The 13,876-nt window shown below is 36.3% G+C and overlaps 2 protein-coding genes across 3 annotated transcripts; both read left to right on the top strand.

The window, feature by feature from the left end:
- The first annotated feature begins 226 nt into the window (after nucleotides 1-226).
- Nucleotides 227-9,659, top strand: LOC136412734 (ankyrin repeat and protein kinase domain-containing protein 1-like). Of its 2 annotated transcripts, none has more exons than XM_066395904.1 (9): nucleotides 227-469; nucleotides 4,917-5,027; nucleotides 5,083-5,392; nucleotides 5,445-5,605; nucleotides 5,660-5,740; nucleotides 5,799-5,967; nucleotides 6,024-6,115; nucleotides 6,170-6,325; nucleotides 9,109-9,659. In XM_066395904.1, exons 2-9 carry the CDS (start codon nucleotides 4,920-4,922, stop codon nucleotides 9,421-9,423), a joined length of 1,392 nt encoding a protein of 463 aa, XP_066252001.1. In that variant the 5' UTR covers nucleotides 227-469; nucleotides 4,917-4,919; the 3' UTR covers nucleotides 9,424-9,659. The 2 variants fall into 2 exon arrangements, with proteins under 2 accessions (XP_066252001.1, XP_066252000.1); XM_066395903.1 differs by lacking the exon at nucleotides 227-469 and adding an exon at nucleotides 884-1,064.
- A 1,488-nt stretch (nucleotides 9,660-11,147) lies between these two features.
- car (vacuolar protein sorting-associated protein 33A) lies at nucleotides 11,148-13,839 on the top strand. The gene is made up of 11 exons (XM_066395428.1): nucleotides 11,148-11,372; nucleotides 11,668-11,817; nucleotides 11,873-12,080; nucleotides 12,136-12,239; nucleotides 12,295-12,635; nucleotides 12,691-12,897; nucleotides 12,950-13,126; nucleotides 13,178-13,276; nucleotides 13,327-13,483; nucleotides 13,547-13,653; nucleotides 13,703-13,839. The coding sequence occupies exons 1-11, from the start codon at nucleotides 11,243-11,245 to the stop codon at nucleotides 13,814-13,816; spliced, it is 1,794 nt and encodes a 597-aa protein (XP_066251525.1). The 5' UTR covers nucleotides 11,148-11,242; the 3' UTR covers nucleotides 13,817-13,839.
- The last annotated feature ends 37 nt before the right edge of the window (nucleotides 13,840-13,876 follow it).

Below are 13,876 nucleotides of genomic sequence, written 5' to 3'. Positions count from 1 at the left end.
TAAACCAAAATTGGCTATTTTGATTGATCTCCATCCTACCAATAAAGCTCTTTTGAAATTGTTGATATCCACAGCAATGAGTTGCTCTGCTGCTCATTATACTCATTTTAGTTCCAATAATAGGCCACCGCAGCTTTCCAAGAACTCCCCACAAAGGCTGATGGCCAACTTCCTTCCCCAAAAAGTTGTTATTTCAGAAAGTCTAACGAAAAGCACAAAGTGAACGAAAATTGGTACTCTCGCATCGAAAAATCTCGTATATAAATAGAAACTTTGTAATGTTCGGACGTAGTTTGACGTAGAAGGCATATCGGACCGTGCCAGACTGGATTCCGCATCGGATTTTAGTTCATCCACGAATATTGCGTTGTTTTAAATCGAGTTGAGTAAAGAAAAAAATCTCCTTTATTTAGGAAAATAAGGTTTCTCCGAGTGCAGTGACCCAGAGAGGCTAAAGCCCCAACTGAAGGTATGTCGCATTATGAGAGTTGTGTGGGAGGAGTTCTTTTGTCCGATAACAACAAAGGTCCTAATAATTATTGTCTTAAAGTCCTTTGACTCTATTGGTGCACCACTTCATTCACTTAGGAAACCATGGCCATGAATGAATCTTTATAAGCTGCGTTCGGGTACATCAACTATTTATTGTTAATATCAATCTCCGATCAAACTCCGCGTGTGGGTCAATGAAATGCAGCAAAACTATGCACAATAAACAAGGGACAAATATTGTTTTAAATGTTTAAGAACAAAAGGTTTTGCACGTGAATCTACCTATGCCAAAGTTATTTTTACTTCTGCATCGCATTTATCATCCATATATTTGCGAACAACACCACCTTTTCGTAAATATTGCTATATTAGAAAACGCAGAAAGAAGATGCATTTGTAAGTGAAAACCAACTGATTCTATCAAGGAAAGTCTTGATGAGATGATTCTTCGCATCAGCTGTGATATTTCTGTGATAAACCAATTTAGGGATTCTTTTGTGATAGTTGTGAATATTGATGTGCGGTTATTGAGGTGAAAGATGTGTCTTCTTTGCTATTTGAACGATTATGCGGTAAGTTTCTAAGCTTCTTGGTAGCTTTTTCTTTTATTGAGTAATAAGAATCGATTCAAATCTTGGCCTTTAACGAAAGGATTTAGTGTATTAATACTCTAGAGAGGGTGGTTAAAGATAGATCATATTAACAATTACAGTTTCGCAAGCTACAGTGAAACAATAATTGCAGTGGCAAACGGCATGAGTTGCATGCCGCATAGAGTACGAAGTCGGTTTTATATCAAAGAACGTTCACGCTCACGTTCAATCTCATATGGATGTATATAGAAGCGAGGCGCTCACATTGGTGGTAGTATTTAGTCTCCTTTGGATACTATATGTGACGGAATTAGTGGATGTAGGACCATGAAACACCTTATATTATCGTCAAAGATAAGCCGAAATTTCGCTTTCCACTCGTAGTCTTTATCGATGCTGAGGAGTTACGCTTTAACAGAGCTATAATCAAGCTGTGCCAGGCTAACTAACGTTTACAATAGTAAACCTAACGGACATGCACAATGGGGCAAATAATTAAAAATATACGTCATGCTAGCGACATCAAGAAACGAGGCACAACTCACGAAATTTCGATATTCAAGACATTAAGATGGACACACTGTTAATAGAATGTATAGCTAGTCTATACGTGTAATAGTATTGTCATCATATAGAATAGGCCTTTACTAGCATGCCTAAACATATAATTATGCACTTTTAGCAAATGTAGGACAATAACACATCTCATTTAAAAAAGTCCAACCTTTTGTACTTCTATTGGCATTTTTTAACAATTTCTTTACAACATTCTTGACATAAAAGTAGACATTGTTGAACAAATTACACATCTATTTTATATGTGAGATGATATTTCGACCATACACATAGAATAGATCTAGAGGACGCTAATACTGTACACTGCATAAATTAGCGGATATAGTACAATGAAAACCTTCTTTCTTCCAAGAAAAAGCCGACGTTTCAACTGTCATTTGCAGTATCTGCTAAGGCTCTTCGATCTATGAGACGGCATTGTTACCATTATAAGTTACTCATCAAGAACACTCCGAGAAATAATAAAACACAGTGGAAAAACCATGCAGGCACCGTTCGAATTCGAGGTGTGAAAGGTACTTACTAGAGACGGAAAAAACTTCGCAGTAGGATGGACCGTAAAGTAAAGCGTACCACCAAACATCTGATCGACTGACGCTTCTGATATTTTTTAATAATCACTAACTTGAACTAACTTAAGGAGACTAAGGAGAAAATATGCAAAATGGCACAAAAATTAATTAGAAGAAACTGCCGTGGTGCCACCAAGTGCATCAATAACGTCGTTGCAACTAGTCTTCAGAGAATGGAGGTGATACGTGTATAATTTGAAAATTTTATAAGAAAATTAAAGTTGGTCATAACTTAAGGGCACAAAAACTACATATTCCGTATTCCTATATATAAAATTGAGGTATTAGGGGAAGTTGTGCATTCCCAACCATGTAATCAAAGTATGCGTAGCATTGTGCGTTTGGGTGAAATGGTCCCAAGTAGATTTAGCCATAGTAGAACATTCACAAGAACTGAGGTACTAATTTTAACTTGAAAATACTTATAGCATAGGATTTAAAGCTAAACTCTTCAGTTATTTTATTACAGCACTAACTGTTATGTCCCTTATGTTTCAATAAATTAGATCAACATGGACACATATGCATGTTTATATGTGTTTTTATGTATTAAACCGCCCGCACAGATGGGAAGCTTCGCCAAATATCACTTGTTGATTGGCTCAGATTTGCAAATTGAACAAATCGAGCTGAAAAACACAAAGGTCGTTTGTATGTGGGTCAGATATGTTATTCAGTGACATCAGAGTCGGCTTTTGAACTTTTTCTGATGACTTTAAGGACTAAAGCCTTGTTTTCGTCTATGTTTATCATCAATCGTCAACTGCAGTTGGTATCATCAAAACTTAACAATGGTTTCCTTCACTTATTACTTCTATTTGTTTAAAGTTGCTGTAAGTACTTATATTAAATTCTTTGCCTTTATCCGCCTAGTTGAAGTGTAAATGTCTCGTGAAGCAAGCACGTTCTTCAATGAAAGCAAATATTTTTTTTGTCGCTGGATACAGAAAGGTCTTTACCGTAGCAGTGTAACGTTGTTTATTAAACTCATTTCTAAGCATGTAGGTATAATATAACATTTTTACAACATCAAATAAACGCTAATTAATGTTATGTTTAAAACGTTACTTTTGATAACGTTTTATTGACATGGTCAGAATCCGCGTGGAACGTAATATGGCCAATGTCTGAAACGCATGGTAAATGCTCAAATATTCGTATTCCTTATGGTACTATTTTACTCATCGTTTTGTTACATCTATTAACTTAAATTTAATAAAGGCTTAACCAAATCAAATAAACACAAAATTAAAACGCATTAACTTAACAAACTAAAATAAATAAGCAAATTTCAGAAAATCCACTGCTGTAATATCTAATAAATCCCCAAAATGAAAATATTATTGCAAAGCAATCAGACGCGCAGCTTATTCAACTGATGCTAGACACCCAACCCGAGGCAGACATGGGCAGGGGCGTACATTCCCACCGGAATTATTATCTGGGAACTCCTGTTTTAATGGATTATGTAACCATAAGGTTATTTAATCAAATTTCGACTAACAAAGATGTTTCGATGCCAAATGCCGATGCTCCGAAACAGAGCGCCAAAGTAGGTGAAGAATCGAAGAAGGACCTGATTCAAAATGAGTGACAAATGATATAAAGTTGCAATGTTTGATAAAAGAAAGTAATGCGAATGTGATGTTTTAATTTCAACACTGCAAAAAGGTCTGGCTAAAATACAAATAAGAAACATTTAAAATAATAACGATAAAATAACGTTAATTTTACGTTAATCTAAGGTTTCTAATTTTTATACAACTAAATCATTGCAAAAGTGTAATCAAAAACGACTCAATTAAATTTTTTATTTTATTTTAATTAGTTTAGCTTTTTTTCTCCAAGTGAGTTGAGTGGGTTCCTATTAAAATATCTTTAATATTAATTTTAATTTATCAGCAGCCAACTTTGATAAATGAATTCCGAAATTAAATTTAAAATCGTTGATGTGTAATAGTAAAGTGGGTAGGAATAGGAGCCCTGATTGTAGGAGTAACGAGTAGTTGAACTACCGCCTACTCATATAATTGCAAGTGTGTATTTTTAAATATTACTGAGTAGAATTCTTTATTGTCCCTTCAAGCGAGCATTTTAATTATTAGGAATTATCAAAGAGACTCTACAACACAAAGGACACTTGATATACCATTTCTGTTTAGTTAATAATTACCGGTCAAACAACTCATTAACTCAAGACTAATTAGCATCAAACCCAATAATTATGTTTCGTTGCATTTAGCAGACATATAAAAATACTCAATTTATGATTTAAAAGGTGGGTCAATTACCGAGTTACTTGTCTTTGTTTTTGGACCAGCATTGTGAAATTACAGAGCTTTGACCCGGAAATGATTTTTGTTATATATTGCACTTACACCTAGTTCCCTCGAGTGCTTAGACTAGACAAAGTTGATATTTTGAAAACGGGAAAAGTCTTAACCGCTTCTGAACTTCAACCACCAAAACCATTTCCTCAATCTCGAAAACCCGAGATATTTTCGGATATTAACTATTTGTTGGCAAACATTACCATCAGCTGTGCCTGTTTCAGCAGCCAGCCTTCTGGAAATCTAATCTAATTTTAGGATTCATCGGCAAGGTCAGGGCCCTAATTTTTCATTCTGCCTCCAGTTTTCAAACGTAAATATCAATTCATTTTCTGCTAATCGTCCTTTTCTAGAAAATGCCTACTGAGTGCATTAGAAACCCGCTACAGAGGGAACTGGCAGACTCGATTATCCGCATGGTGCCTCTAGATGAAATAAGGATTCTTCTAGCGTGTGGTGCAAAGGCAAGTCAGCCACTTGCCTTAACACATATAGGGTTTTAACGCAGTGTTGATCTAGGTGAATGAGCCAGTTACCCAAGGGCTAATGCCGCTGCACTATGCCATATGGCAAAAGTACTACGAAGCGGCTCAGCTGCTATTGACCAGAGGCAGTGATGTTAACGCTACTGATGAATGCGGCTACAGCCCCCTGCACCTCAGCGCTGAGCACGGGTACACTGAATTTGTTCGCCTTCTGCTGAAATCCGGAGCTAAAGTGGACTATCGTCCTGAAACGAGAGAAGAGTTTCCTAAGACAACGCACTGTGATGAACCTTTAAGACTGGCCATTAGGAATAAGCATAAGGAAATAGCTAGGCTTTTACTAGGTAAGTCCCTAAGCACTTGCAAGGCTTGAAAGGTGACTATGTGTAAATTTAGAACACGGAGCTGACCCCAACAAGCGCTACTTCTTCGGGGCTGAAATCAACTTGGTCAGCGACTTGGACTTTTTGGAACTTCTCCTCACATTCGGGGCAAACCCTGATAGCAGGGATAGGTCAGGATTGACTCCGCTGATGAAGGCTGTTAGGCAAGCTAACGTAAGTTATATATAGATTGGAATCAACTGAAGAGATACACGCAGATACTTTCAGAATATGGAAGCAGTGCTGCTTCTTCTGAAGCATGGGGCTGATGTGAATGCCATCGCCGACCAGAGACACGACTACAGGACTGTACGGTTCTGTTCTATTTAAAAACATACAGGATTGTTACGTTTTATTTGATTTTTAGGTTCTTCACTACGCAGTTTTATCCGGTAACATCGACATCATACACTTAGTAATCAAGCAGGGAGCTAAGCTCAATTATGACGAAGACTTCGACCTGGGAAAACCGAGCCCCCTGGACTTGGCCATTTTGAAGGGCGATCCAAAAATCGTGGAATTGCTTATAAAATCTGGTAAATCCCCCGCTAACCCTTAATTCACTTTTCCATTAATTTATACGGGCTTTCAGGAGCAAATGTTAACTGCAGTTCGCCAATCATTGGATCGCCTCTGCATGTGGCTTGCGCAGAAGGAATTTCAAACCGATATGATATCATGAAGGTCTGTTATTAACGTAATGAGAGTTCCTCGGTAATACGCAAATTATTGTTTTAGATGCTGTTGAAGGCTGGCGCAGACCCAAATTTAAAGGTGTTCACCGACGAATTTGACCGCAGCTCCCAATTAAGGCCCGTTCTCGTTGAGTACGTTGCCAGCAATGAGTGTCCCAATTTGGCTGTTATCAACATGTTGATCAGATACGGATCAAGGGTAAGTTTCCTATTATTGTGTTTTTCTGCCAAAATCAATGGAATCTTCAGAGCGATTGAGGGCAGGAGTTTTTAATTTCGAGATAAAATTGGCTGGCAGGGCGGGATATCAACTTCGTTTAGATTAGAAAGAACTGATCCGATTTTATTCATCATTTCGAGGCTTGACTATCATTCTTCGATAGTTATTAGGTGTATACCTATGACTCCGCATTTTTATTTCTAGTTCTATTTTCTTTGAAAAAATATTTTTTTATTTAAGGAATTTTATTTCATTTTTTGCTCCGTATTACCAGCTTTCTATTTATATATGATAATTGCTATATGACCTTTTAAAACTTTTCAATTAAGGTTTAAATATGTCCAATTTTGTGCCGAATAAACATCATTTGCGGGAAGCTTTGCTCTTCCTTTTCCATCTTAAGAAAAACGCCACTGCCGCTCACCAAATGTTCGTTGAGGCTTATGGCAATGGTGCTGCGTCTATAAGAACTTGCCAACAATGGTTTCAGCGCTTGAAATCAGGTGATTTCGACCTCAACGACAAGGAGCATGGTAAGCCATCGAAAAAATTTGAAGACGAAGAACTGCAGGCTTTGTTGGACGAAGACGCCGCGCAAACGCAAGAACAGCTCGCATTTTCCCTTAACGTCACGCAGAAAACGCTTTCGGTTCGTCTTCACGCTATGGGAAAAATTCAGAAGGAAGGAAAATGGATGCCTTATGAATTGACGGAAAGGAACAAAGAGCAACGAAAAACGACGTGTGAGATCTTGCTTGAACGTTTTCAAAGAAAGTCTTTTCTACATCGTATCGTGACCGGAGATGAAAAATGGCTTTACTTCGACAATCCAAAGAGGAAAAAATCATGGGTAAGCCCGGGTGAGCCAACAACTTCAACCGCAAAGCCAAATATCCACGGGAAGAATGTATTGCTCTGCATTTGGTGGGACCAGCGCAGCGTACTCTATGACGAGCTTCTCCAACCTGGCGAAACAGTCACTGCCAATCGTTACGTCCAACAACTAGTGCAGTTGCGTAATCAACTCGCAGTAAAGAGGCCAGAATGGGCGGATCGACACGACAAAGTCATACTGCTTTATGACAACGCAAGGCCTCATGTCGCTCAACCAGTCAAGAACACCTTGAAGGATTTCAAATGGGAAGTCTTACCGCACCCGCCATACTCGCCAGATATCGCCCCGTCGGATTATCACCTTTTCCGTTCAATGGCTCACGGTTTGCCAGAGCAACGCTTCCAGAATCGCCAAGAAGTCCAAGAATGGCTTGATGAATGGATCGCTTCAAAACTGACGAATTTTTTTTACGATGGAATCCATAAACTGCCTAATCTCTGGGAAAATGTTGTCATTAACGATGGAAATTATTTTTAATAAACATTGGTAATAAATTTATACAGTTTCAAACAGTTGAAAATGCGTAAAAAAACCCGGAGTCATAGGTATACACCTAATAAATGGCGATTTTGAGTGACCACTACTCAGGATCTACAGGGTCTAACATATCATCATGAAAATATTTCGGAAGGCGATAGTACTCTACAAAATAATAAAAAAATGCCAATAGGCCCATTGTCAAAAACGCAACATTTTCGATATACAGAGTGGAAAAGTTTAATATTTTTTGTAATATTTTGCGTTTTTACCACGTACGCTTTGATTTTAATTTTTAAAATTTCGCATATCTATTTCTTTAAGCTCCTCTACAACAAAATGTCAAAATCATCCTTAGTCATACACAGGATGTTATGTTTATTTGGGTCATGTACTATTTTATGCTTTGTATCTTTTTTGGAACATCTTGTATGAATTCTGATACCAAATTTAAATTGCTTCTTAAATTTTTTAACTTCTTGCTCTCTTGCAACATCTTCATATCTTTCACGTTTTTGGTAAAATTCGCAAAAGTATCTATCGATGCAAATTAAGAATTCAAAAGAAATAAGGAAAAAATAATCATCCGGCTCAGTTATTAACTATCTGAAGCAATTCGTAACATTTAATTAAATTTCCTAAAATAAAAATAAAAGAGAACGAAAACAAAACTATAAAAACTGTTGAAAATGTTTTTTTCTTTGCCACCATTGAAAATGATGCGTTTTTAACCATGGGTCTATTCACATTTTTTAATCATTTTTTAGAGTATTATCGCCTCTTGAAATATTTCCATAGTGATACATTACATCCTGTATAGCTGAATTCAATTTTTAAAGAAAAATCCGTTCAGCTAAGTGCATCCTTGGGCTATCCTATAAGAGCGCTGGAAGTCCCGTAAGTTGGACAAGAGTACTACAAGACTTGTAAATGACATCAGTTAATCGTTGAAAGCGATAAAAAAAAGTTGACCACTCTACTGTAAAACAGACTTGTATAGTCGACCGATTCATTGGTTCTACAGTTTGCATTCACTATATTCACCTTGTGCTCCATACAAGTGTAATCCGTCGAATCGACTTTAGTACCTTATTCATAGTGAATTGAAGCGCTTTAGGATCCCATCAATCGTTTTCTTGCAAAACGGTTGGGTACAGGTTAACCTTTTGGTCTATTGGCTATTCTTTAATTACACCCTGTATGCTCTAAGTAGTGCTCGTCACTGTCAGTCCAGTCCCTAGAATGGAAATGAAACAAATTTTCAAGCAACGAAAAAGCGAACAAAATTGAACCATTCTTTATCGGAGAAACTACAGTTCAAGCTTTGGTTGCCTATACATCACCCCAATCTCACCTAACATTACCTATACCATCTCTTTCTCTATTCTAGGTGGTAATGAAAACCCAATTTCGAGACCCAGCAGGCATGTTAAACTGTCTTCACAACGTCGTCACCGACAACTCTATCTTCTTCCTTCTAATGGAGACTTGCGAAGCCTTCGATCCGTGCATGATAAGAAGAAATCAAGTTGTGTCCCCGGATCAAAAGGACAAACTACTGAATTTGGCAAAATATCCATTGACGCTGAAGAAGCAGATCCGGTTATACTTGAGGAAGTTAATGGGGTCGAAACTAATGAACACAGCTGGGGACTTTGATATTCCTGCCTGTTTGAAGAAGTACTTGTGTTTCGATTACAGTTGAAGCTGATCTGTTGCTGATCATTGTGAACCGATGGTGATCAATTTGTGATGTTGATTTTTTTATTTTCTCGGGCTGCAGGCGTTATGGCCTGTACCTCTTCACGATATGACGGAAACTGTGTTTCCAGTTTACTTATTTGTTGGGCCTGGAAGGCCGCATATGGTAGAGGGTGACCACTCTTATTGTGACACTAATTCTAACAATTATAACATTGAAACTCATTGGTTTATATGTTAGGACACTTTCTTATTAACACACCTACTTACATACAATACAACAAATTACTGGTTTTGCGAGCATTCGGCCCTCCACTTGCGCGTCATTGGGGTTAAGCTAATGGGTGCAAGTGGAGGTACATACTTTCGCATTGACACTTGCAACGAACAGATGGTTGTTTAAAAAAACCTTAACAATAAACGTAGGGCCCTGATTAAGTTATTTACTATGTACCATTTTGACGTTGATAATAGATGACAGATGAATAAGTCCCAGACATGCTCCTGGCATTTCAAAGCCTACTCGAGCTTTTTCTAACGATCGCCCTTCATTTCTTCGTTACTAACTCTTAACTAACAAATTAACCGTTGTTTATACGTTTATGGGGAGCCGCAATTTCTTACCTATTAATACACATTTTAATTCTAATTTCATATAATAACACGCATCGTATATAACACGTCATATGATCACGAGATATTTAACGAAATAAAGTAATCTGAACTAAGTTATAGTGCGGCACTACTAAACGTATATCACCCCTATAAACTGTTATTACTGTTATCTTTCCTTTAACTATACTTCACACTGCAAGCATTATGACTCAAGCATAGTTAGCAAACATAGATCTACTTCATAGAACTAATGCATAGCAAAAGTACCTGCGCATTTATTAACTATAATCGAGCTATAATTATACTATTATAGTAAAATTATACCGTAGATATGTTTTTTTTTGTATTTATAATACATTATAGTAACAATATAGTCCCGCAAATATAAGGGTCCGCTAAAGTTAAAGGAATGTTTATAAGTCAGCAACATGTTAATTGTCTTACGAAACTGATGTTAACCTCCTATTAACCGCTGTACTAACCAATATTTTACTAATGTTTAAACACTTTTAACCACCCCTGGATACTTGATACTAACTAGCACAAATACTAACTTTAGAAGTAGTGGTCATCGCCAAAAGAAGAACGTACAATGCTGGAATATCAATAGACATGAAGAACTGCAATTACAGTTCCTGTGAAATTATTGGTATTATCTGTGCTGTTGAAGTTTTCTATGGTAGTTTTATATATATTTGTATCCTTATTCTTTGTATATTTGTACCGTTGAATATATAAAAAATAATATAATATTATCTAGTTTAATTTAATTAAAATAAAATTAAATACACACATTATAAATACCTCATTTTGCAGTAATACAAAGCCTAAATATATAAAAAAGCAATGCACTGAAATGTATATGTTTAATATAATAATCATTGCCACATTTTAATTATAATTATGTTTTGATCAGCGTTTCCGCGCATACTTTCCTAGCATACTCCATGACGTAACTTTAAACACTAATCTTGATTGGTCAGTTCGAGAGTCAATCAACTCAGCTGATTTTGACTTTGATAACTAGCACTAATTATTATATATAAACAAAGATTTTATATTAGCAAACAATGTTTTATCAATAATTATGTATTAATTATTTTTAAAAACGCTGCATAAAACATGTTTATAAGTAGTTAAAAAGTTAAACGTTTCCTGCTTATACTTTTCTGTCCTTAACGGTTGTTTAGTAATTGAAAAAACAAATAATGTCTGCCCATTTACAAGGGGGGCGGGTGGACATTTCCCTGGTGCAGACCGCTGCGTGGGGTAATTTGGCTGAATTGCTTGAAAAATGTCCCGGGACAAAAGCCATAGTATGGGACAATACACTGGCAGGTAAGGATATAAGTAAATCAGAACTGATTGCAGTATTGAGCAGTACATAAACAAAAGCTAAAAAACAATCAACCAACAGTCAGGTAACTGAACATGTCAAGTGATCAACATTATACAGACAAAATACGACAATTTTTAACTTTGGGTTGATCAGTTGTGTCCTACACTTGGTTAAAGCATGGCCTAAGAATATTAAGGGCCAGTTGTATAATTGTGGCTCAAGCTTGATTTTACAGTTGTACACTATAAGTTATGCTGCTGGTATGATGAGAATATTTCTTATTCAATATTTAAGGTCCCGTTGGCTTAATAGCAGAATATATCAGGTTAAGTGAACGTTCAGTAAGGAAGATGTACCCTTTACGGCCAATACCTCTTCCAGAAACTAATGTGGATCATATTATATTTATTGCAAGGCCAAAGTTACACCTAATGGATTACATAGGTAGAACTAAGATGTAAATTACTTTTTTATCATAAATTCAACCATGATTTTTTAGCAAAAAATGTAAAAGATGATGCTAAAGGTAGACACAACTCAAAGAAACAATATCACTTATTTTTTGTACCAAAGAAGAGTTTGCTATGTGAGGAAGCTCTGAAGCACCAAGGAGTTTTTGGGAATATGATTTTCATTGAGGAATTCAACTGCCAACTTTTTCCATTTGATTCTGATGTGGTTTCAATGGAAATACCAGAAGTGTTTAGGTATTATAACTAATTTGACTTTAATAAGACTGTTGAATCTAAACAAATGTTATAGAGAATTTAATATTGAAAATGATCCCACTTACATTTACCAAACAGCTCAAGCCATAATATTTCTTCAGAAGTTATATGGACAAATTCCAAGGGTTTGGGGCAAAGGTATTGACCAACTTTATGCAATATTTTACAAAAACGGATTTAATGGGTATTTTAGGGGTCACTGCAAAGCAAGTTTGGGACCTAGTGACAAGGCTCCAAAGGGAGAAAAACAGCAGTAATGAGGAGCCTACAAGAAATGAAGTATCTTGCATTGATCAAATTATTTTAATTGATCGGTCAGTCGATTTGATAACTCCTTTAGCAACCCAGTTAACTTATGAAGGACTTATTGATGAAATATTTGGAATCAATAACACAACAGTAAACTTTCCCATAGACAATTTTTTGAGTAGTGAAGAGAGATCTACAGAGTCTTTATCTGAGGACAAAAAACAAGTCATTTTAAACTCAGCAGATAAGATTTTTGCTGATATTAGAGACAAAAGCTTTAAAGGGGTAATAATTATTTCATCATTATGTATTTTTAATTATGTCAATTTTGCCTTAAAAGGCTTCCCTGTACTTAGCCAAGCAGGCCAAAAACATAGCGGCTCAAATAGAAAGCACACAGGAAAAGACGTCAGTGCAAGAAATGAAGTTGTATGTCCAAAGATTACCGCAAATTTTAGCGAAGAAAAAACAAATTGCCCTACACACATCTATAGCAGAGTGTATCAAGGAACATACAGATGAACACGACTTTGTTGACATTTTAAAGGTCTCATTAAATTTATGTTGACCAATTACGGGCTATATTAAAAATATTTCAGGCAGAACAAGAATTTTTATTTTGTTTTGAAGTGGATAAACCCAGTAATTACATAGAAGAACTAATAGCTCTAGGAAAACCTTTCATCAAGGTTCTTAGGCTGATTTGCCTGCAATGCCTTTGTTCTTCGGGCCTTAAACCTAAAGTTCTGGAGGGATACAAAAAGGAACTAGTGCAGGTAAAAATATATATTTTCCAAGAAAGGATACACATAAAACTTTCTTTCAAGGTTTATGGTCTGAAGGCTCTCTTAGCCATAACAAAATTAGAAAAAGTGGGACTTTTTAAGGTGCAGTCTAGTACGAGGCAATATACAGTTTTAAGAAAGGTATTTTCTGTGATTGTTGCTGCAGGATTTGGCTGAAAAGAAACTTTCAGATGCAGCGTCTTGTTATGGAGGACGTTTCGGAAATTAACCCTACTGATATCTGTTATGTACACACAATTTATGCCCCTCTCAGCATTCGCTTAGTGGAACAAGTGACGAAAACTGGAGGATGGAAACAGTTACACGACGTACTGGGCTTGTTACCAGGTGAGTTTATAGTATTTATTTCTCATTCCGTTTAAATAGTAATTATTGCTGATTAAATTTCAGGTCCCACTTTAGATGAGTCCCCCTCAATGAATTCAAACACAGTTCAAAATTTCGATTCTCCAAAGGTTGTTTTAGTGTTTTTTATTGGTGGATGCACATTTGCAGAGGTATTAACCCTGTCTGTTTCCAGATTAAGTTTGAAATTTCGGTTTTTAGATTTCAGCCTTGAGATTTTTGTCTCAGCAAGAAGACTCAAATGTTGAATTTGTCATAGCCACTACTAAACTGATAAATGGAGATTCATTCTTGAAATCCATAATTGAAGGTTAAAGTTGAATCATTTAGTTCACCCGTCATTAAGTAGGTATATATTGTAAAAAAGCTAAGAAA

The sequence above is a fragment of the Euwallacea similis genome, chromosome 12, assembly GCF_039881205.1.
Source record: "Euwallacea similis isolate ESF13 chromosome 12, ESF131.1, whole genome shotgun sequence".
NCBI lineage: Eukaryota > Metazoa > Arthropoda > Insecta > Coleoptera > Curculionidae > Euwallacea > Euwallacea similis.
Note: the sequence above shows the minus strand (reverse complement) of the source record. Positions and strands in the feature narration are given on the sequence as shown.

Bases quoted from the DNA above. Each gene is read 5' to 3' on its own strand.
- car (XM_066395428.1), top strand. From the start codon at position 11,243: ATGTCTGCCCATTTACAAGGGGGGCGGGTGGACATTTCCCTGGTGCAG. The intron at 12,898-12,949 runs GTCTCATTAAAT...AAAATATTTCAG, and splicing joins ACTTTGTTGACATTTTAAAG to GCAGAACAAGAATTTTTATT. The intron at 13,484-13,546 runs GTGAGTTTATAG...ATTAAATTTCAG, and splicing joins CGTACTGGGCTTGTTACCAG to GTCCCACTTTAGATGAGTCC.
- LOC136412734 (XM_066395903.1), top strand. From the start codon at position 1,032: ATGTGTCTTCTTTGCTATTTGAACGATTATGCG. The intron at 5,606-5,659 runs GTAAGTTATATA...AGATACTTTCAG, and splicing joins AGGCTGTTAGGCAAGCTAAC to AATATGGAAGCAGTGCTGCT. The intron at 6,326-9,108 runs GTAAGTTTCCTA...TCTCTATTCTAG, and splicing joins TGATCAGATACGGATCAAGG to GTGGTAATGAAAACCCAATT.